Source organism: Episyrphus balteatus, chromosome 3 (genome assembly GCF_945859705.1).
Source record: "Episyrphus balteatus chromosome 3, idEpiBalt1.1, whole genome shotgun sequence".
NCBI classification, from domain to species: Eukaryota; Metazoa; Arthropoda; class Insecta; order Diptera; family Syrphidae; genus Episyrphus; species Episyrphus balteatus.
The window spans coordinates 56044282-56068814 of NC_079136.1; the positions used below are offsets into that span (position 1 = coordinate 56044282).

The window sequence follows — 24533 nt, forward strand, 5'->3', positions numbered from 1 at the left end:
TTTGAGCAAAATCTGGTGATTGTATTTTTTCTACTTTTGTTTTTTTTTTTCTGGTTTGACTTGTATTAATGCCCTGTACTTTCGGCATGATGTTAGTTTCAGTTCTTATTGTTGCCGATGTTTTTTTTTTATTAAAAACTTAGGTTTGCTACAATTATTGGAAAGACCATTGTGAATGTTATTCCGGTGAAAATTCCAGTGATCAACATGGCTGCTGCAAACATGCCAGCAGTAACTTGATGTTTCTGAGCAACCGTTTGTGGAGTGTACATCATACCAAGGGAACTAAAAATATTAAAATATTAACAAATTAAATATGAAAAAAGAATGGGATATTTTTTTAAATAATGAAGTCAATAATAAAAAAAAAAAAGATCGCCTTGCACAATCCGCCTTGCACAGGAATATTATCTTTGGCAAAGGCAAGGAGGGCCAGGAGCATACACCAACCTATTTGAACATTTTTCTCGTCCAATTTATGAATCTCGGCATATTATAGTCTACAGTCTATAAGAAAAGAAATGTTCGGAAATCGGAATACACTAAGCTCCGATTTGTTCACACTCGATTATCTTTTAATCAAGGATTTTTGTATGGAATAATCCTAGATTAAAAGATAATCGAGTGTGAACAAACCGGCCCTAATTACATCATCGTAATAATAATTAATTTATATGATCGACTTAAACCTTTGGCAAAAAAAACGATCGGAGAAAAATTTGTCATTGACATCTTCCCTATAGCTGAGGCTGCTATTGCTATAGCTGCTTCAATCACTTTGCGCTTGTCCTGAGCAGTAGTTAGCTGCTCAGATGCGATTACTTTTCAATATAACTGCTAACTGCTCAGTCTTTAGTCTTACAAAAATCCAAGCCAAACTAATTTGCTTTTTTCTTTTCCTCATTAATTTTCAATGACAAACATGAAATAATGAAAGATAAAGATTTCACTCCTTTTATAAGCAAAACTGCTCTCTATTCTTTCATCTTTGTAACTTCGCTACTTTTGATTAGAAAATATTCTGGTTTTTTGTGAGTATTCTGTTCATCATATCAAATAATTTGATTTATCGATGAAAAAAGCAAAGATGCAGAGTAAAGTTTAACATGAACATGAACTATCATTGTTTCAGTTTTTTGTTTTTATATTTTCAATCATTTTTCAAATTAGGAAGAAATTTAAGAGTAGTTTGCGGCTTTAACTGCTATTTAGAGTGAGCTGCCCACTACTATCACTGCTTTTAAAAAATCGCTCTTTAACACACCCAAAATCTTTCCACTCCGAGTGATTTTAGAAAAAAAAGTCGCATTCGATAGCGTTATAAGGGTGGAGTTAAACGGAGCATTACGGCTTACATGCTAAACAAATTCACTTGCAGTTCTTCGGTTCTTCGACAAATTCCGTCATCATCGGAACCTTTGATGTCGGGAAAGGTTGCCAAGGGTAATACAGCTTTTTTTAACATCGTACTTGAAGGAATTGTGCGGAACTCACAAGTCAACACCAATATCATCATTTGTTTAAAGTCCATTTAACTCCTGGCTTATGACAAGGCCCGAGACCAAGCGACGAATCGGACAGAACATCACGATGGACATATACATATATTTTTGAAGTTCTTCGAGACTTTGTTTATTTAAAATCCGCTATAACATCGATAAATGATATCACTGCAGACATTGATATTTGGGGTGTAAGATGTACTGCGACCTGTAAGATCTATTGTACCCTCCTTTTAAGCTATATGAGTTAGTACCTCATTTTATAGCTCCTCCTCTTACCTAATTCCTTTCATGAAATTGATTATTTGGGGTATTTTCATGGACGTGGATTGACTATTGCAAAAATTATTGACATTTAAAGACGAGCAGAAAAATTACTCTATCAAAAAAAATTTACGCTATCAAAGCACTATTTATACAAGCCTCTATTGTTTTCGTATTTAAAAAAAAAATGGTTGAAAATATAAATAAAATCATACCTTAGATAACCGGAACTGAATGACATTATAATGGCGATTGTCCAATATATATAATCATTTTCAATATAAACGGTCAACACACGTAACACATTTTTGGGTCTATAGTTGCAGATTATAAATAATGGCAGGAACACCACTCTTAATACAACAGGAATCCAAAGATATCTTGGTGTTGGCTATTAAAAAAAAAACAAACATTTGATTAATACATAAAGAAAAATAAGAAGATCTAAGTTATTTATAAAACATACCCATTGGACCCAGGACGTTAATGAGCTTCCAAGCATGGCAAAAAAGTTAAACGTCAAGAAACATGTTATCGCAGTGAACAAATTCTCAGGAATGAAAAAATCTTTGTCCATTCGTTGCACATCTTAAGTAATAGTTCAAAAATAAAATTATATTATTTGAAAAAAAGATTTAATTTAAAACTTACCTGAATGAACGGCTGGAAAAACTGCTAATGTAACGAAAAACACAAAAAATACATTAAACAGTTGTGGAGATGCCTTTTTGAAAATAGTCCAATATGGTGTTTTACTCTTATCGTCTAATGAAACTTGATTAGTCTCTTTTTCTCTCATTAGTTCATTGTACCTAAAGAATCTCTTTAAAAAGAAAAGAAAAAATGTTTGAATCAACAAAAAAAAAAAAAATCTTATGGATGGTATATACTTACATTTAGTGGCAGTGCAAAATATGTATCAAAACATACTAGCAGGACGAACATTGCTGTTATAAAATAATAAATAGCGGCTGTTCTTTGTGAATTAAAAATCAGTGAACTACAAATTGATATAACTGTTGCAAAAAGTCCACTTATATTCGAGCCAAGGACAACGGCTCCAGTATATTTGATTGGCAGTGTTGCAACCATACCAAAAACGGTATTCTGGTAAATTCCATTAGCCACTGAAATGATAAATTAAATTTAAATTTTTGAATATTGAAAGCTTTGGATTGTATAAAAACAAATGAGATATCCAGAAATGCTTCAATAGAAACTTGTAACGCAATCCACATATATCTGTGGGTACTCATCTCGGTGCTTCCAAATAGAGATAGATATAAAGGAAAACAAAGTAACGGTTTTTATATGGTTTTGTAAGCACTTTCGAACAAAGAGAGCTAAAGTTTCTTAAAGCCTGGTACGCAGATCGAACTCCCATACAAATTATCGAACAAATTTACCCGATTTTTCGATAACACTGTTCTACAAGATTTTTAAACCAAAATAAATTTTCCTGAAGGTTTTAAGGGTGTTGAACACGAAAATTGAAAACTTTTATTAGCTTCCGTTCTTGAAATATTACCGTTAGAAATTAAAAAAAAAACCTTATTTTGACTGTTTTTGTAGTTATGCTTTAATATGTGGTGATTTATTTCAACATATGTAATTTGTAATGGTGTCTATAAGAACTGCTTTTGAACTTCTTTCAAAAACTGTTTAAATCTTTGCGATATTTTTTTTATTGTCCAAGATATCTTAAGTTAAAGGTTATAAGCCAAAGACTAACTTCACTTAAGCTAAAAACTTTGAAGTATTAACAAAATTAATAAAATTTGAGATCAAAGAATCTGAGGGAGATGGTACTCGGAAGCAATATGTTAACAATGTCTTCATTTTATCTTGATTCTCACTTTTCACAAGAAATTGAAGTTCTTTTGGGGTACTCATGGTTTCACACTTAAGTTTATGGCACATGACCAACCTGATATAACCTGATAATTTAACCTATAGCAGGCAATGTTTTTTTAGGGAAGTTATATGCAAATTAATTAACTATCGTCGTGAAAATATTTTTTTTTTTGTAAAGAAATTACGAATCAAATTATCTAGAATGACAAGGATTTTAGGATTTACTGCGAAGAGTCTAAGGGATCTGAAAATAACTAACCAAGTTGAATTAGTAGTTTGTTACGTTTTTTAATAAACAGAACTTATTCTGTCTTGAATGGGTTCACCTTGCTGAGTTTGTTGAGGCCTGTCTGTAGGAGCAGAAAGTGGGAGCAAATGTCCAGGCTTGAAGCATAAGAAAGGAACTGAAAAATAAAACCATTTCCCCCAGTTCAGAGCAGACGTTGTGTAAATAACAAATCAATCCCTTTACTTAAAACATTGGTTTTCCAATATCTGTCAAGTTTCCTGCCATATTCAAAGCTTTTACGTTTAATTTGTGACAACAAAATAATGAGATATACGATTAAAAAGCTTAGTCTTAAACGCTTGGTTTTTATACGTAGACTTTAGGAGATACGAGAATTTAAAAAACACAAAAGCTGATGTTCTTTGATAGCGTTATTAGGTTGATCCTTAACGACTTAGAAAATAAAATAAAAGGGAACATTTTCTGGAAGAATCTAAAAAAATTAAGTAGCAAACAATAAAAACTCACTGTTAAGTATAACAACACAAAGCATTGTTATCCAAAAGAAAGCACCAGGCCAACTCGATGAATCTAACATCGCTAGCACCACGGTCACAATGAAGACACAGATTTCTATTAGGATACTCCAAACAATACGTTTCGTCAAGTCTCCACTGCAAAAAAATATAAACAAAATAGTAATTTAGTTTCCTGTGAAATTTATTTTTATATTTATTTAGCAACACTTACCCCATATTTACAAAAACATTCAACCAATTAAATACCACATTTGGAATTTGTGAAGCAAAGCCAATATAGGCCAAAAAATTAGTCGAATAGGCGCTGTCTTCACCTGTTGTTAGTGTCGAATTTAGTTTAAAATCTACAAAGTACTAGAAAAAAAAAAACAAAAGAAAATATTAATTGCATGTCATTTAAAAATATATTTATCTCAAGAACTTACACCTTTAGCTGTGATAAACATATTCCAAGGCATTAGGGTTCCAAGGCCATGCAACATAAATATAAGAAACACCAATTTCCATTTATCATAAGGCGGGCTAATTTCCATTTTAGCCCTATCCATTGTCATACCTTGAATGATGAAGAAATTTTTTTAGAAAAACAATAAAGTACTATTTTTGCTTGTGTCATCAATCAAAAGTGAGAATTTAGCAATGAAATAAATTTTGTGCTGAGATAATTGAAAAAAAACTCGCACCCCAATGATGGAATCAATTACAATCGTACAAATAGAGTATTTTTGATGTTTTTATTTTTTCTTTTAATTGGATCAAGTTGCTTGTGGTTGAGTTTTATTTAATTTTTATCGCTGACCCGAACACAAGTTGTTGCTCTTGACTGCCGGCTTTTTAATATTTTAATAATTTACGATGCAGAGTCTAGAATTTTTTTTTTGATAACATACGCAAAAACCGAACCAAGGCGGTTTCGAGAGTAACTGAAAGCGTCAATTAATCTGGGAAAATAAAGACAGACAGGCAGATGAAAGCAATCCGTCAATTTGGAACAGAAAGTCGTTAAAGTTGTTCTTTCGTTTTATGCTTTCAACAAAATTAACTAAGGCAAAGGGTAGAACTTACAACGCGAACTAACTTTCTAGTCGAATCAGTGAGACTTAATTTGGAGTCATAATTATATTATTTTGATCAACCAAAACCACCTGCAAAGTGTTTTTAAGTGTTTTTATTGGTGCATACGTTTTTGTTTTATTAGCGAAGTTATGTGAATTAAAAAAAAAAAATTGTTTTTATTATTGTATATCAAAATAGTTAGTAAAGATCTTGGGAATATACAAATATTACGAACAAAATTTTGTTTTTCTTTTATGTATTGCTTCTAGATTTTGATTTTGAATAGACTTTGAATGAAGGGAAAAAATCAATAAACTCTTTTATTTTTTAGGGGCTTTAATTGTTACAATGCTCAACGCTTCAGTTGACGATATTAAAAAAAAAAGAATTACTAATTCTATGGTTCAAAATATGAAGGAATGCATTTCTAAAAAGCAAAAGGTATTTATGGATTTGGAGAAGGATATGCTTTTATAAAAGAAAATGCTTTTATAAAAAAAAATAGGTACGTAAGCTCTACAGTGGTCCATTTTAAAATAACAAGATGTTGTACTTCTTCGATCTTTTAGTCTGATAGCCATCAAACAAAATCAAACTTCAGATAACAATAACATTATGATGATAAAGAATGCGAAAAGAGTGGGTCCCACAATTCAGTTTATATGCTTCTCTATCTCTAGCTACAGCCCAAACCAATGAAGCGATTTGATTCAAACTTGGAAGTCAAAGAGTTTTGGTTGATTCCCTAGAGGGGAATATGATGTTTTTTTAGGTCCAAAACTAACGGTACCGTTATATGACCAATTACAAAAATATTTTTTGAACCATTATTATTTTTGGGTTAAAAAAATGGTTACAATAAAATTTTTTTTTAATAAAAAATAAATTTTCAAATTAAAAAAAAAATTATTTAAAACAAAAGCAAAATGTTTTTCATTAAAAATAAATATTTTAATATATTCAATGTAAAAATCTTGTGTTGAAATTTTATTTTTAAGAAAACAAATTATTTTCTTTTTGCAGTTAAATTTTTAAAGCAAAAAATTTATATTTGCAATGAATATTTTTTGTTTAATACATTTTTTATTTGTTACTTTTTTTTTACCAAACATTTTTTTAATGCAATTGTTTTATTTGCAATAACTTTTTTTTTTCAATGTAAAAAATGGTCGATTAACAATATATTTTTTGATACAACAAAATTTTAAATTGCAATATTTTGTTTATTTGTAATGGAAGGCAATTGGATTAAGAAAAAAAAAATGCAGATAAAAATATAATTTGCGTATCAGTAAACAGAAAATATTAAGTTTCAAAAATACCTTTGAATTTTTTTTATTAAAATCTTTTTGACACTCTGAACTGTGCACCTGACTTGAAGGAATGATTTTAAAACATTTATCGAGTAAATAAAATTGAAAATTCATAAAATGTTTATGGCCTGGATTTATGTTTTGTCAAATAGAGTAACCAGAATGTAATTAAAATATTTTTTAACGCTCCTTTCCTAGCTTTTTCAATTAAAAATGTATATAAACACGTATCTATAGTTTTGGGTGTAAACATGATAACTGCATTCAAAAGAAGTCATTAAAGGGCTACTGCTTTGATACTTTTTGTCAACATTTTCACTATAGGTAACGTTCAAAATATGTTCAACAACCTTTTAATAAATATTTGAAAGCCTTAAATGAAAAATTTCCATTTAAGCAGTTATAATTTGTATACCAAAAGCACAGATACAATTGCAAGAATTTGTAATTTTTGTATCCTTACACAAAATACTCGTTTTATGCTTGTCTTGTCAAATATTTCGTGAAATATTAATTCTAGCTTTCAATATGGATTCGTTACATTTTTCAGATTACAAAAGACATAAAGAAACAGACGAGTTACAAGCTTGTTATTTTTTCATATCTTGATTTGCAAAGCAGTAATTTGAATACTCTTAATTAGACACAAATTTCTAAATTCCTGAAATACTAACACAAGAGAGTAAAATTTATTTCGTTTTTTTTTTTACAATTTTTCACTCACTCGATCTCCAACCGGTGCGAATATTTTCCAAAATTCTATCGCGAGTCATTTTAAACGTGCAACTTCTTTTTCACAATTGATTTCTACTAATGCAAGATGGTTCTAAACTTTGGTCAATTTTTCAAATTTAAATTGAAATTTTCTCAGAATATAAAACAAGTTCACACGCCTACAAAATTCCTTAGGGATTGGGGTTTGTTTTTTATTTTTTATTTGTGTTAGATATACAAAAGGATTGTTGCTACCGAGTCAGTCACTTTAAAAATAAAACTTAAACATGGAATCCTTTTCGGATGGGAATGTGAGTTTGAAATGAACTAAAAAAATGATGTAATTTCTCATGCGACCAAACCCATTGGTATTACAATTTGAAATTATTCCACAGTCGACGACGCACAACGACGCTAACAAACTGACCACAAAAATCAGGATTCGTCTACCCCTTTGAAATTTGCAATAAAACCTGTTTCTTCCTGTCACATCGTTTGGATGGTTGTTGTGTGCTTTGCTTATACCATTGTTGATGATGGGATGGCGATGGATATTCGTTCGTTGCTAGTTATTATTTGTTTTATTTTTTTTTCTGTTTGCCTCATTTCCCTCAACTGGAATTCAATTCTTTCATGTTATTGCTTTCGTGCAGAACTCTTGCACGCATTTTTTGCATTTGGGTAAAAAAGAGTATCAATTAAATATAGCCTTTTAATTGGTTTCGATGATTTAGTTGTTATTGAACCACAGTTAAACATGATAATTGATGATATTTGGTTCCCAAATCAATCGATTTATGATTAATTTTGGAAAATAGAAGTATTGGTTAAGCTGGAATTAAATAGCGGGTTAGTTTACAACAAACAAAGAATTAGATGTGTTTTTTTTAATTCTGTTTTGTCGCCAGACTTCGGTGAAGCCTTAGATTTTCCAGTTTTTTTTAATCAACGTATTGCAATTTTTTCTAGTATTTGAAGTATTTTTACTTAACTTAACGAAATTTTTACTTTCTGAAGCTTGTTCTAAACTTTATGAAATGAAAACTTTTAAAAATGAAATACCAGTTAAGGTTTTGAAAGCCCTTGAAGAAAGAAATATTTATGGTTGTGCCGCAGCTTTGACAAAGTCTGAGACGAGAGGCTCAAATTCAAATTTAAAAAACAAAACGATCTCAGCAAATCTATACAATTCTAAAAGAACATCTAGAGAATAGAATTTTCCGTGCCAGCAAAGAGAAATATTGGCTGGGGTAACACAAGGTAGTGTTCCAGGTCCAATTTTGTTACTTTTGTTTAAATCCAAAATTAAAAGAATGCTTCTGTTTAATAAGAGATCAAAAGTATTATCGTGACCGAAAGGGTATTATTTTTTCTTTCTGTTTTTTTTTTTATATATAAAGGTGGGTCACTATGGTGTATGCGTAACATTTCTGTCCAAAGAAACAAGTCAATATAAAGTTGTTTGATAAAACTGATGCTGTTTTTTCAATAAACTGTTTCCGATTGTTTAGGTTTTTTAAACGATATTTTCTTAACGATCATTTGGACGAACATAATTTTGTAGAATATCATATATATATGACTATAACATTAATTTTATCCCATTAACATTAAAGAAATCAAAATCGTATGTGTATTCTTAACACATTCATTTTGTATTTGAAAGAAATGTTGCTTTATTAACGAAAGAAAATGAATGAATTTTATAGACATTCAAAAATAATGTCTGTGATAAGAAATTGTGATAATAGCTCTAAGTTTTTGTTGTAGTGTTTTGTTTAGTTTTTCATGTTAATTTATTAAATTATTTATTTAAAATTTTAAATTCAAACAACAATAATAAAAATGTACTAAAATTTAATTTTCACCACTAAAATGAAATAAAAATCCACTGAGGAAGCTGGAAAGAAACCGGCGAAACGTAGGGTAACAAAAAGATGAATTAGTGTTTCATTAATTGCATCCAAAAATAAAGATCATTAAAGCCCAAATAAAACCTAAACTTTCAAAAACGTTTATCGCTAGTGAATAAGTTACAGTACAGAGGTTTGACTTAATTCTATTTTTTTTGTGACCCAATGGGCTATTGCACCAACTTCCAATTTACAAGCAATTTTTCACACAAATTGTAAGATAATTAATAAATTCTGTTGCACCAACTCTCACACACAAAAAGTTACAAATTTGTTTTGAAAAAAAAAAAAAATACAAATTTGTGATTGTAAATTTTATTTGATGCAATAGGCCACAGATTCAAAAACTTGAGACGAATTATAATTTCGAGTTTGTGGTTTCAAAAGAATAGAGTAACTTTTAATAAAACAAACTTACCCTTAAAATTAAGCTCATCATTTGGTAGGTTCCTTTGCTCCCACGATGGTGTGAGAGATACAGGCTTGTTACGGTCTGTAAGGAATGGAGATCTTTCACTGTTGTCAGTGCCATCTGAAAAACAAAAAAATAAAACAAAAGTGAGTAAGGTAAATAAAAACAAGAATTGTATAGAATAAATGTTATGTTCTAACATTATGTAAATATTTTTTATATGTATTAACAAAAACCTGAATTTTAGGGTTTCAAGAGGCAAAAAAGGAGAATTTTCGCACCAAGATCTAACGTTACGTAACATTTGTCCAAGTTTTTTTTTCAACTTGCAATATTGATATGTACAATAGTGCAAGTTTAGAATTCGTAAAAAAATAGATAACAATAGCTGCGTTCCTTTGGAAATATTTATCTACTTTTTAGTACTTAAAACTACTTTGATTTACTTTGCTATACTGAAAAAGTAGTTCAAAGCAGCTTTAAGTACTAAAAAGTAGATAAATATTTCCAAAGGAACGCAGCTAATTATACATGGCTTTACGATGCTATAGAATTCGAAAAAAATAGGTCTCTTAGACGACGCACACTGGGGCAGCTCCATAGAGATCAGTGCGCAAAAGGTCACTTTTGCATACCTATACACTGAAAGTATACAGTATTTATGATATGAAAAATACATTTTTTTTTATTTTCATGCCTTGCACTATGTTAGACACGCGATCAAAGTTGACAAGTTCGTTGTGAAATTCGCAATTGGGAAATAGTACATAAATAAGTTCCTTTTGTTTTTTTAATAACTTTGTTATTAATTGCGCCATTTAAAATATAAAATATGTCCATGGAAGGTAAAGATGTGAAGATTATTTTTTTTATTTTAAAAATGAAAAAAAGAATTCTTGTAATTAATTAAGGGATATGAAGTGCGAGTGTTTTTTTTTTAGACGTTGTTTTAGTTTTTGTACAATATCTTCCGTGGCGGCAAAAGTTTAGCAAACCTAATAATTGGCGAAGACTAAGACATACTTCCTTAGTATGAATGTGAAAGCAGAAGTGCCGCCTATATTTTTTTTTCATTTTAGAAAAATAGTGTTCGCGATGGGGGAAAATACGATAATTAAGGCGACAAGAATTGATAACCGCATCTTGTAGAAGAGTTCAATACAATCATTTTTTACTATGGGAGAGGGGGTCTATCTCCCCCCGTTTAGGCGGGAGGGGCAATTTTCTAAAATATGACGAAAAATAAAAAAAATTATTAAAAAACAACGGCAACACTTACAGTTATGAACGATACCTTTTTCAAAAGCCAGAATTATACACTTAATTCTAATTTTTAAATCAAATTATTTAAATTAATTGTTCTCTAAATAATCAACTATAAAGTCGAAATTTGGGAAAAAAAATTAAAAAAAAACGCATTCAATACTATTTTTACCAAGACTGTGAATTTAAATATGAAATTTATCGATGAAATAAACTGCCTCATTTAATCTCTTATCAAATTCTGAAAACCGTATGCTTCTATGACTCCTAGTTTTTGAGAAAATTGAAAATTAAAAAACTACCTTTTTATCAGATTTGTATTTTTTAGCTGTTTTCGTTTTTACATGAACATAATGTTTGCAAGCAGTATGCCCCCTAGCAACTCCCCTACTTAGGCTCACTATTATAGTATTTCGGGTGAGTGCGATTTTGGGTGTAGGCAAATTTTTTTTTTAAATTTAAGTTTTTCGAATCAAAAAGAAACTTTGTACATACCCAACCTTGCCCCCACCCCAAATCTTTTAGTGTGCCCAAGCAAGGGGGTTGCAGGGGGATAGCATGCGGGACAAAGAGGGTCCTAAAAAGGGAGTTAAGTTAAAAAGGTGTTAATATTAGCGAAAATAGCCAAGAAAATGAAAATCTGATACAAAGGTAATTCTCTTATTTTTAATTTTCTCGGAAACTAGAAGGCATTGAAGCAAATGGTTTTCAGTATTTGATAAAAAATTAGTTGAGGCAGTTTATTTTCATCGATTAATTTCATATTTAAAGTCACAGTCTTGATTAAAATAGTATTCAATTTGTTTGTTCAAATTTTTTTTCACAAATTTTGACTTTGAAATCGATTATTTCAAAAACAAGTGATTGAAATAACTTGATTTTAAAACTCAAATTAAGTGTACAGTTTCTGCTTTTGAAAAAGGTATCATTTAAACCTGTAAGTGTTGCCGTTGTTTTTTAATAATTTTTTTTTTAATTTTGCGTCATATTCTAGAAAATTGCCCCTCCCGCCTAAACGGGGGGAGATAGACCCCCCCTCCCATAGTAAAATATAATTGTATTGAACACTTCTACAAAATACTGTTATAAATTCTTTTCCCCTAAGTTATCGTACTCGTGCCTTTTTTTCCTGTGTAAACACGCATGTTTATGTTTAAGCAACTTTGTCTTTTCTTAGTAAAAATTAAATTTGAGCTCATTTTTACTATTTTACATAACTATTAAACACAAAAAGTCACTTTAGACTCTTCAAAATAATTTATCGCACAAAACCACTACTTTTGCCCCACTGTGCGACGATTTTAAGGAACATTTTTGTACAAAAAGGTTTTAGTAACTTTGTCAAAATTTAAGTAACATTTTTGAATGGGCGGAATTTTTTTTACATACGATTTTGATGCAATTTGTTACATATAGGTGAATACAACAACTCCTTAACCAGTATTCCTATTTATTCAAAAGAAATATTATTCATAATTAAAATGCCATGAAAATAACACGGTTTACATTTAAAATGGAGGAAGTTTATTTTTGCTTTCCTGTAAAATTTGGTAAAATGGAGTAACACACTTTGCGGGCGTTACTATGAACGTATATTTAGATTTTTAAAAAATATTTTTTTTTTAAACAGATAAATTAATATTTTAGAAACCTTGTTTTTACATGTCCATTATAATATTTGAATTTTATTGGCATACCAAATTTAAAAAAAAAAATGCATTTTAAATTAAAAAAATATATCTTACAAATAAAAAAACAAATTCAACTTAAGAAGAATATAGTTTTTTGTTTGAAAATATTTTTCAGTTGAAATAAATATTTTTTTGTATTTGAAATAAATATATTTTTTTAATTCGTACCAAATGGAAAGCAAATGCATTAAAAGTAAAATAATTTTTTAAAACCCTGAAACACTGATTTTTATTAATAAAACATAATATTGAAGAAAAATTAGCAGAAACGAATCTGAACAAAATTTAACAGGACAAAGTTGGGTGGTTATCTATAAGTGGAATTGGCATTTTAATGAACAAACATTAACATTTTTAACAGAATTACCTTATGATAGTATTAGGCTCAAATTTTTAATAATTTTTTTAAACGCAGCTTAATTTTTTTTTTTTCATTTGAATATTAATGAATAATGCCCAAATATTTACTCCTTAAAATTAAACATAAAACAAAAATACCACTTCTAGGCGGTAAAATTTAATTTCAAAGTCATAAAAAAAATACACAGAAGTCATCACAAAAGTTTATTGCTTTTTTAATTTTTACGGAAGTGCCAAAAAAACAAAGACAAAGCGTGTGACTTCATATTTGTTGAATAACCAAAATAATATATAGAACCCTAGATAATTGAAAAAAATTAAACAATGATAAGAATATACAAAACCCAGAAAACAATGTGGACTTTTTTAATTATGGGTGCTCATCGGCACACCAAAACAATCATAAACCGCCAAAAAAAATGAACTCATAACCTTCAATTATATTTCATAATAACAGACAGTAAGGCTGCCATAAATTTTTATGAAACCAAACAAAAAAATATATGAAACAATTAGGTTGCTTCTTAATGATGATTGCTGAAATTGATAAGCCTATTCATAGTATATGCTCTGCTCAGTGTTCATATAATCTTTTCAGATGATTCAAAGTAAAATAAATATTTATTTTATAGTTATGTACTTTATAAAAAAAAATGATAAATAAAAAAAATCATTATTGTCATTGTTAAAAAAAAAAACATGATAAAGATAACGACTTAAATGAACAAAGAAAGATAAACATAAAACATCTGTTCTTAAATATTTCTTCAATTCATTGACCTCATTTTATCTTTAAAAGATATGAATATTCGGTTTAAAGGAATTAATATTATAACTGTCGATAAATTAATATCCATAAATTGAGTTGAAAAACGTTATGCTTTAATAATAATTAAACGTCACAAATTGTATCCGCGTTGTTAAATTTTTGTCAAAACTATTGCCTCCATAAAAGGGTTCACTGGTCAACAAAATTTAATTTTTTTTTTGGTGCCGATACTAAGATATATTTTTCTATAGGTTTTCGGTGTGCTGAAGTCAGAAATATCCTATCGGCTCTCGTTTTTAGAAATATTACCGTTAGACAGTTCAAAAAAATTGTTTTTGGACTTATTTTGAAGTTAACAAGATTTTCTCAGATGAACCAAAATATACTTTTCTGAAGTTTTCGGTGTGTTGAACTCGAATCGGAAGTCAAAAATATGCTATCAGTTCCCGTTTTGGAAATATTGCGTGTCTACCTATTAGGCAGTGTCCTGTGAGAACACCTGTGGTGGAGCTAATATGCATTCTGTTTAAATTCAACAATCCCTTTGAACGTTTCAAGTCTATACAAGGCCATATTTGTTTAATTGCTAGGCAAGTCCTGCTTTAGCATAAGTTTACATGTAGCGAGAGGTATTCCAATATTTTTCTTTTCTGGTTGTAGAGGAGTGATGGTTACTTTTTTGTCGAGTTCGTCCGCCCTGCAGTTGCCTGGAATGTCTCTATGTCCCGGCACCCATACGAGGGGAATGTTAAACTGCTCAGACATCTCCCTTAGAGATGTTTGGCATTCGAGGACCATGATTGAATTTGTAGTGACAGAGGCAAGAGATTTAATAGCTGCTTGCTGTCCGAGAAGATCCGAATATCCATCTATCTACTAGGGGAAATAAATTGATAGAATAGAATTTTGTTCGACACATTTCATTAACCTACGTTTGGCGACGAATATTTCTTGGAGGGGAAACAAAACCCGAGGTGTAAATTCACCGAACCATTGTCAGCATTATTGATATTGCATTAATTTTTGATTTTTTGAGGAACAAACTTTAAAATAGGACTTCTAATATTCACAAATTTCATACAAATTTAAGGGTATAATTCAATTTTAAAGGTGCTTTTGAGTTGTTTATGAGTTTGAGCAAATTTTTTTTATCATTTTCGGTAAAGTAATTGCTTGTATTTTTACTTCCCGCCAAATGACGTTTATACTCTTCAAGTGGGCAATTTCGTTTTCCCGATGACCACGCTGAATGTCAAAAAAAGTACACTTTTTTATTTATACGCGACTCATTCGAAAATATTTTCAAATTATTTCTATAAGCAACTGCGAAAGCCTTAAAAGTTATAATAATTAAATAAACTAACATACATTTTTTATGAAAAATCCAAGTTGATGGCAAAAGATTTAAATGTTCAAAATTCATTCAATAAAAATCAGAGCCTCATTTATATTGGCTCAAGTACAATAAAAATCAAGATTAAATAATCTTATAAAAATAATAATAAAAAAAATGTATAACCGTTTTCTTTTAAATGTCCGCACTATATATTTACTAAACTTTTACTAAAAAAAAAGCAAGATTTTTACATTTTGATTTCTGATCAAACAAAACAACTATCTTTAAAAAATTATTCTTTGTAACAGAAAACGTCATAAGAGTACAAGATTAATTATTGCACATTACATCAATAAAATAGAATACTTAAACAACAAAACGAAAATCTTCTTTTATTTTCTCAGAGTCATACACTATCAAATCAAAACTATTCTTTATTTTTGTTTTGTCAATACAAATCTAATAGAATGAAAAACAAAAAATCATCTTTTACAATATCAATAGAAAAAAAAAAAAAACAATTTCCACTATCAGTTAGAACTTTAACCCGCGGAAAATTATGAAATCATCATCATACATTTTCTAAGAGTGTTGCATTGAAATCCACTTGTTAGTTAGTAGTTTCTCTATCTTCAACGGAAATTCAAATACAACAGACGTTTAATTTATTGGTATACATATGAATGATAGACAGATTGACACAATCAAAATCATTTACTCAACTCACGTTCGGTTTTTTTTTTTAATTTCTGTTATGGATTATTAATTCGAAAATACATGTTTAATGAGAATTTAAGCTTAAAGGGGAACATAACTTGTAACTATAAATATATTTTATGTAAATACTACGTGAAGAAATTTTTTAATTAAAAAAGAAAAAAAAAAGAAAAACGAATTCAACTTACTTTTGATAATTTGTGGTAAGGGCTGATTCCCAGTTAACAACTGTTGCTGCTCCCTGTGCGACATTATTAACAATTGATTGCTGTAAAAAAAAAATAAATTTATTTATTTTTTCTTTCTTTAACTTTAAAATTTTAATAAAAATTCACATTCAATCGACCACCAAAAAACACACCCAAAATAGCACAAAGTTATAATATACCTCCACGAGTTATTGAATATACACACAAGCCTTTTCACAAAAAAAGTGAAAGATTAAAAGATTACTTAATCGAAAAATTGTTAATTATTGATAACCAGGGCGCTATATACTTCACATTGACGCGAACATAATCCCACACTCTAGGTTCCAAACTATCTAATCAGACTGCTAGTTCGAAACCTGACAACAAATAGCTGGTTCTTATTAATTCTCTACTTTAGACTGCGAATTGTGTTTTGTGTATAGTAATTAACAACTCCATTCGGGTGATGAGGATGATAATGCAAAGTGGAAAACAAAACATTATCTGCATACGAAAAAAAGAAAAATAGGAAACAAAATGAAACAAACAAAAAATTTATTCACCCACTGGTTGGCTGGGATAAATGGTACTGGTACTCGTTTTAGAATTTATTTGTTCATTTTTTTTTTTTGTAGAATTATCTTGTCAACCAGCAATATGCACGAGAAATCCATTATTTTATTTCTTCATTTTCGGTACACAGCGCAAAGTTAACTGCTGATAAAAAGTTATAATCATGAATCACAGATATAGAGGAGGGGCAGAACTGGTACAAGTACTAGTGGCGACGAGAAGAGGGAGGGAGTATATTGTGTGGCTTCAATTAGCTAGCTGGCAGCGGACTATGTTATCTTATGCTGCTCAGACACCCATGTCGTCGTCGGTCGTAGTCGTCGTCATATTCATCTTCGAATCGAATCGACTACGACATGTCGATGAGTAATTGATATCTAACCTTGTCTGGCTTTTCATTAATTATTCATTTAACCCAAAGAATAATAAATTCTTTTACTTTGACACTGGCCGGTTCATACAAGACCGATAGAAGAAATAAGAAGACACAAATAATGAATACCTACTTTGGAGAGATAAAAAAAAAAATAAGGAAATCTTAGAAAGATAGAAGCCATTGACTTGGATGGAGGAGGAAATTAACAAACAAAGTTCTCCTCTTAAATTATTGTTATTGTTGTGCCAATTTGTTGTTGTGAATCAAATTACGAAGCTAATGTTGGTTGAATCTTTATATAACAATTAATAATGAGACTCGTGTAGCTCAAGTGTTTACATATTCTTTGGCTGTTTGTGATGATTTGGCGACTTGTTTAGAGGAATTATATACAGACGTGTATAACAACAAGTGATTCAATTACGAATATGCTCAAATTTCGTTCTCGTTTGAAAATATAGATATTGAAAACTGAGAAACTGCCAGTTGAGGAGAAACTAGAAAATTGGATGAAGACATTTAAATTAAATTCGGGAATTCAAACATTGTTGTTAAGGGACAGTGCCAGTTTGTTAGAAATAAATTAATACTTAGTTTGGCATTGTTAGAATAATTTTTGGTTTATTTGGCAATTTTTGTTTCGCGAATTGTCATTTGATCTTTAAAATTCTAAAATTATTTCGAGAAATTACTCCCACGCATTTGTAATTGGCTTATTTAAATGACAGTTTTGTTTTATTTTTTTTATTATTATTATATTTTATTATACAGAAGGCTCATAAGGGAATTATACTCTAGCTTGGTTTAAAATATGGCAGATGAACTGTCGATCATTGCGAATATCCCATTTTTCGAGGCTGTCAATAAATCAGCGAAAGTATATGCAGAAGATCAGCAATTAGAGAAGTATTAAAACAATACAAAAAAATTAATTTAAAAAAAATGTACCCTCATGAAACTTGGCAAAAAGTTTTCTTTTTTAATTAGAAACAAGGTTCAAAAGAGTCTAAAAAAAAATTGGATAAAGGGTTTTTTTCCGCGGGAAAGAGGGAGAAGCTGAAGACTATCAAAACAGTGAACAAAAATTGTTTGTGGAACATAATCATATGACAAATGTTATTAACCCTTTCGGGACGACATTCATTGGAATTGGGTTAGGACATTGTCCAAATACAAGCTATCTGAATTTTGTATTGAAAAAAGTTTTCTTGTCCTTTAGAGTTTCATTATTAATAGTATAGTATTGAGTATCAACATCATTAAATATGTAATTGGAATAGAATTAACCCTCCGTTGTCACCCATAGATCAGTTTGACCCATGATTTTGATTGAAAATTCGATTTTACAAAAAAAAAACTCTTTTTCTAACAATTTCAAAACATAGTCGACTCACTTTAAGTTGGACTTTCACGGGACACGGAAATTGGTTCGAGTAAGAGGAAAATTCGACTTAGCCCTGATTTTTCAATCGTCAGTTAAACTATCAGAAGAATAAATGTCGATATAAAAAAACTTTTTTTCCTAGGAATAAGCTCTATCTGAGGTTTATTTGACTATTTAAAAATTGGCTTTAGACGAATTAATTTATACTTTTTGCTTTAAACTTTTTCATTACAAATGGTGAAAAAGTTCGAGTTAGAGTTCGACTTATAGGGAATCGACTATATTCCTGCCACATTCTTTAAACTTTAAAGTAACATATTTAATACTAAGTTTAATTTGATTTTTAATAAGATCGGCTATAAAATACCAAAAATATAAACGATTAAAATTGGTCATGAGTCATTTTGACCAAACTTGTGACAACGTTGAATGAAAAAAAAAAAAATATTTTAGAAATTGTAACACAAACAAATAGGGTTTTGCAACTTAATCAAGTATTTTTTTTGAAATAAATTATACATCATTCATAAAATGATGAATACAATAGTCACATCCGCAACTATGGAAAAATTCTTATTGGTCTTTGATTTGCAAGTGGAAAAATTCAATACTTTGAAAAAAAAAAATTACATCACTATGAATTATTTATTCAATTTTCTCTTTTTTCTAACTATTTATCTATCTTTTCTATATGTATTAATTTAAAACTTATGTTCGTTTGTTCTTTATCTTTTTTGGATTTGCTTGAACACCCTTACTATAAAATGTATTTATAACTTGATCACATTTCCACCCGTTCACTCCATATAGCATCTTAGTATGTGTTTTTTTTTTTGTCAATAAATCATCTTTATAATGGTAATGTTATATACTAAAAACTTGACTACAGCAACGTCAACTCTCAGAAACTATTTTAAATTATAAAAGCAATAAATAATGTCAATTTAGATTAGATTAAATTTCTTTTACTTCAATTCAATCTAACAATAAATAAAAAAATGATTTTTTTTAACAATTAAAATTTATTTAAAGTTAGAGAATTGTGTAACAAGTTACACTAACAATCAACGCTTCGGTGAACAGTATTGAAATATATTGAGGAAAATCAAACGAACAAACATTGTTTTGTTGTTCAGTAGAACACAATGATTTGGATTTGCAACAAAAGTATACACTGTGGAAACTTTTGATTTCGAATAAATACATAAATACATATTAAATATTAAGAAAAATGGTGTTATTATTTGAGATAGTTTATTCTAAAGCGCTTTTTTAAACTCACGAAATGTACTACACTGCCGAAGAGCAAATATAATAATCTAATTGAATGAAAAAAAAAACTATCTCTTGCTTTCAAGGTAATTAAAAGAAGGCACAATGCTGTTTGTTCTTGTAGATGTAGCAAATATCATTCTTTCATACAGGCACAAATGTTGTATAATAATATTCACATTAAAGAGAAAAATGCAATCTTTAAAATTTAAAAATTCTTTCAGGGACAGACAAGTTAAACTTTTACCATTATCAGAAAAATTATCAAATCTGCGCAGGCGAAAAACATATCCGATTGCTGTATTATAAGCGACTTGAAGTTTTCTCATAGAAATCTTAAAATCTTAAAATGGATGAATAAAGACAGACTCAAGATAATGCTTGGAAAAAAGTATGCATTGTGTTTTTCAGGGTTAATCTAAAGGTTTGATGAAGCCAAGTTAAAAATAGAATGTAAATCTTCGTTCATTTTGTAAACACAATCTTCATTTAATTAAGGGGTAATAACACCTTGTAAACCACGAAATCGAGCGTCATTTTCATCAGCGTATAAAACAAAGAAGAAATATTATTTTCTTTTGGTGTTTGCTTAGTTTAATTAAGTATATAAATAGGTAACAGAATAAGCAAATGTTAATTTTTTTAATGATGTGAAATTTTTTAAATTACGGTGTAGTTCAGGGTCATAGTAAAATCCTGTGCTCTCATCGGGCGACCAACTAACTCCTACAGTTTTTAACTGATTGGGCTGAAATTTTGTGTGTAGCTTAAAAATACTATTCTCTAGTGAAAATTTAACGATTTTATGGTCTTTTTTTTCAACAAATTTTGTTTTTGGAATGAAATAATTTTTTCAAACTAATGCCATTTCTTTAAAAATTGATATTTCAAAAAAAATCCTACGTACTTCACTAAAGAATAGTATTTTTTAGCTCCACACAAAATTTCAGCCCAATCGGTTAAAAACTGTAGGAGTTAGTTGGTCGCCCGATGAGAGCACAGGATTTTACTATGACCCTGAACTACACCGTAATTTAAAAAATTTCACATCATTAATAAATTTAACATTAGCTTATTCTGTTACCTATTTATATACTTAATTAAACTAAGCAAACACCAAAAGAAAATAATATTTCTTCTTTGTTTTATACGCTGATAAAAATGACGCTCGATTTCGTTGTGTACAAGGTGTTATTACCCCTTAATATAAATGCAATGGCAAATCAGTTATGAATCATGAAAATAAAAGAGGTCCATGAATAGAGCCCTGAGGAACTCCAGTTTTAAGAGGCAGAAAAATTTGAGCGGCCGAGGCTTTTGTGAACACTTTGGGTTCTTCCTGTTAAATAACTAATAATAAGTTTAACAGAACGCTGATCAAATTCACATTCAAATGAACGCTGTCAAATGCTTTAGAAAAATCGAGTAGACAAAGTATGGTAATGTGGTTTTAATCAAAACCCATCCCATTTTTACGATTTTCGGAATGTATGCTATTTCAATTCAATTTTCAATTTCAATTCAAAATGGTATACAAATAAGACTGAGTCTTTTATAGTACCTTTAAGTTGGACTTGAAAATTTAATAATTTAAGCTTAATTTTACTTATAATAATAAGATACAATAATAAGATACAATTTTAAATTTAAAAGAGAAACAAAAAATGTTTAATATATTCTTTTACTGTTTGTGTTCTAAGATGAATTAAGATAATTAATCAATGTTTTTTTGAATCCTAACATTCCTATTACTTGTTTTAAAGACAATGGTAAGGAGTTCTACAGTTTGATGGTATAAACATAAAATAATCTTGATGGAATTTAGATATGTACATAAAGGGGTAATAATATTCAAGGTGCGAGCAGACTGGGCAAAGTTCAATTTGTCATATAAATATGAAGGTGTTGGTGTTTTTTTGTTTATTATTTTATGCAAGAAAATTAGACATCTTGCATCAAGAAATTGCGAAACATGGTCAAACCTTTGCAGACCAAAAACGTAACGAATTATGCTATTAAAAGCAACAAGCAGTTTATGCAAAGCGATGGAATCAAGCTTGGCGTAAACTACTGAAGCATACTCAATTATAGGAACGAGCAATGATTTGCTTATTCTCAATTTTGCATCGACTAACGTTATTCCGGCAATACAAACATATTAAGCTTTCGAAGAGCACCATAAATACGACCAACAGCAAGGTTAATATGGTCGTTAGCTGAAAGAGAACGATTTATTTTGAAGCCAAGGCTAGTCACCGTTGACGCAAACTCAAGTTTAAGTTGCGTTAGTATTAGGTATAGGTGGAAGGTCGACTGTGTCAAATTTCTGTCTAGAAATGGCGATTATTTGAGATTTGGCCGGGTTTAGTTTTAGGCAATTACAAATAATCCATTCATAAATCCGCTGCAAGTCTTCGTTCATTCTGTACGATAAGTCCTCTAATAGGTTAAACGGTCGAGAAAGGTGAATTTGGACATCATCTGCATAGAGATGTAACATGACATTTTTGCACACTAATGGAAGATCGTTAATAAATGTACAGAATAAGATAGGACCCAAAATTGAACCCTGTGGAACTCCAGCAAGCAGATTAATCGAGTTAGAAAATGTGTCACTAACTTTAACTCTTTGACTCCGGTTTTCCAAGTAGTCTTGAATAAGACGTACCGATCTTCCTTGTCCACAAGAAAAAGGGTAATCTCTACAAGTTATGATTTTCAAAAATAAGCTTATTCATGTCCTAAACTAAAATTTATTATTTATATAATATATTATAATAGGTCCCAAATAAATTCAATTTTTTAAGAAAAATCAAGTGTGCTATTTCTTTGTCTAAAGCTGTTTCAATCGGTCTGTTATTGTTGAGTGTTTCTCACACTTAATTTTAAATTTCCATCTCATCGCGCCTATATTTGCCAAATCTTTTATCACAGACTGTGTGTATCATGGGAAATATTTATATCAAGTCGACACCATCATCATCGTCACCATCATCATCGTAACCATTAAATTAATAATAAGCCAATTTAGAAGCGACCGGCAAAAAGACTAAATATTCAATGTAAACAACCCAAACCCACAAGAAGCTACACAAAAAAAAAAAAAAAAAAACAATTTATGAATTAGCTACTGAATAAATTAATCACATTAAACTTGTACTACGTTCCAACGTCCAGTTACGCGTTTTCTACGTCACATCATCATGTATAGACAATTCGAGACTAGAGAGAATTCCATCAATCAAGATCAAAAACAGAAATTATACAAGTCGAGAGTCGACACAACCGAGTCGAGGCAAAATACCAAAACATAACCAACCCAACCAAAGACCCACATGTGAATGTGGAAAAGCCTCGTAATTTAATTGAATTAAAGCAAAATGACAACTGAATTACGACGAACAAAGTTTAGAGTAGTAGTTTGGTTTGGGGGCGAAATTTTCTTTGTTTTTATTATTTTATGATTTTCAACAAAACAACTAAATTATGCGGGGGCCTAAGATTAAGACGGGTCAATTTTGTATTTACAAGTTACACACCCAACAACAAAGAAGAGAAAAAAAAACGATACCATCCTGAGGCCAAGTCAATGAATGGGTGTCGCCTTTGCCTGTCAATCAATGAAGCATTGAGCACATTTTTCCACTTCATAGGAAAATTAATGGGCGGCCTCGTCGGACTGGCTGGCATCGGCATTTTTTTCCCTCGATTGACTTGAGGTTAGAATTTCCCAAGACAGAAAAAATCAATTCTACATATAAAACTTAAAAATAGAATTTGTATTTTAAAAATAAGTTAAATCTAGTAAAAAAAAAGAAAAAGTCCCTCACAGATTTTGGAGGAATTTCCATCACCCAATCATGAATAAATCCCAATTGGAGGGAGATAACACATTTTAACAAGATACAAAATATCATTTGTAACTTTTGTGTGTGCTCGGTTATGTAGGACAAGGTAAGTAGTTTAGAGTGGCGGAGTCTTTTCTTTATTTGGTGCTTTGGGGAATTCTTTCGTCTTTTTGGTCGTCGTTGTTTGCAAATGAATCTTTAGCTTACCTTTTGTTTTTTTTTTTTGTTATTTAAATAAGGTACAAATAAATTTTCATTAGTTTTTTTTTAGTTCACTTTTTTAGTAGAATGGTATCACTTCATTTATAGTCATAAAGTAAAGGTATTTTTTTAATTTTATTTATATAAAAAAGTATAAACATGTGGCGAGGGAATATATTTTTGAGTGGTGATGGTGAAAGCCGACGACTAGCAAAGAAAAACCAAAAGAGAGAGATTTTGATTGAAGTTAAATTTTTTTTTACTCTCTCTTTTTTTTGTGTGGAGGAAAAATGAATTATTTTTATATTTTTTTTTGTTGTTGGTTGTGCTCAGTTTGACAGGAGGTAATGTGTGAGAGTAGTGGTGTGGTGTATGTATATGAAGGTTTTGTTGGGTCTAGTAGTGGTGGATGAATTTTTTTTCATGCTGTCAGGTGAAATTGAGCTAAAAATTTATTTATAGGTTAATGGTATGTTCACATTACCCTGTTTCATTGGAGGGTAGTTTACTTCTAGTAGATGTTTTGGTTAAAACCTGGTAAGCTGTTCGCTCTAAATTTTAGCAGAGATAAAATTGCCATAAGCCTGGTACGCTGCTCGCGCTAAATTTTATCCGAGATAAAATTCCCATACAAGTTATCGATAATTTGTATGGGATCATTTTAAAGGCTTGGCCACACCGGAGGGTATGCGGTAGCGGTACGGGTAGAGGTAACGATATTTGTATGAAAAAAATTCAGCATCTGAACGTTGATAT

General features: G+C 29.9%; 1 protein-coding gene and 1 long non-coding RNA gene across 6 annotated transcripts; one reads left to right on the forward strand and one right to left on the reverse strand.

Moving 5' to 3' along the window:
* LOC129913833 (equilibrative nucleoside transporter 1) lies at positions 1 to 24002 on the reverse strand. 5 transcript variants are annotated; one of them, XM_055992728.1, is made up of 11 exons: positions 23784 to 24002; positions 16121 to 16200; positions 9803 to 9916; positions 4814 to 4944; positions 4600 to 4742; positions 4378 to 4523; positions 2661 to 2893; positions 2418 to 2589; positions 2233 to 2354; positions 1982 to 2157; positions 1 to 285 (listed from the first exon to the last, which is right to left on the reverse strand). In XM_055992728.1, the coding sequence occupies exons 2-11, from the start codon at positions 16182 to 16184 to the stop codon at positions 132 to 134; spliced, it is 1455 nt and encodes a 484-aa protein (XP_055848703.1). In that variant the 5' UTR covers positions 16185 to 16200; positions 23784 to 24002; the 3' UTR covers positions 1 to 131. The 5 variants fall into 5 exon arrangements, with proteins under 5 accessions (XP_055848703.1, XP_055848705.1, XP_055848702.1 ...); XM_055992730.1 differs by lacking the exon at positions 23784 to 24002 and adding an exon at positions 16687 to 16806; XM_055992727.1 differs by lacking the exon at positions 23784 to 24002 and adding an exon at positions 16321 to 16451.
* LOC129913834 (uncharacterized) lies at positions 16603 to 17257 on the forward strand. Its single transcript, XR_008772098.1, has 2 exons — positions 16603 to 16709; positions 16759 to 17257. It is a non-coding gene; the product is annotated as an uncharacterized LOC129913834 (long non-coding RNA).
* Positions 24003 to 24533: the final 531 nt, after the last annotated feature.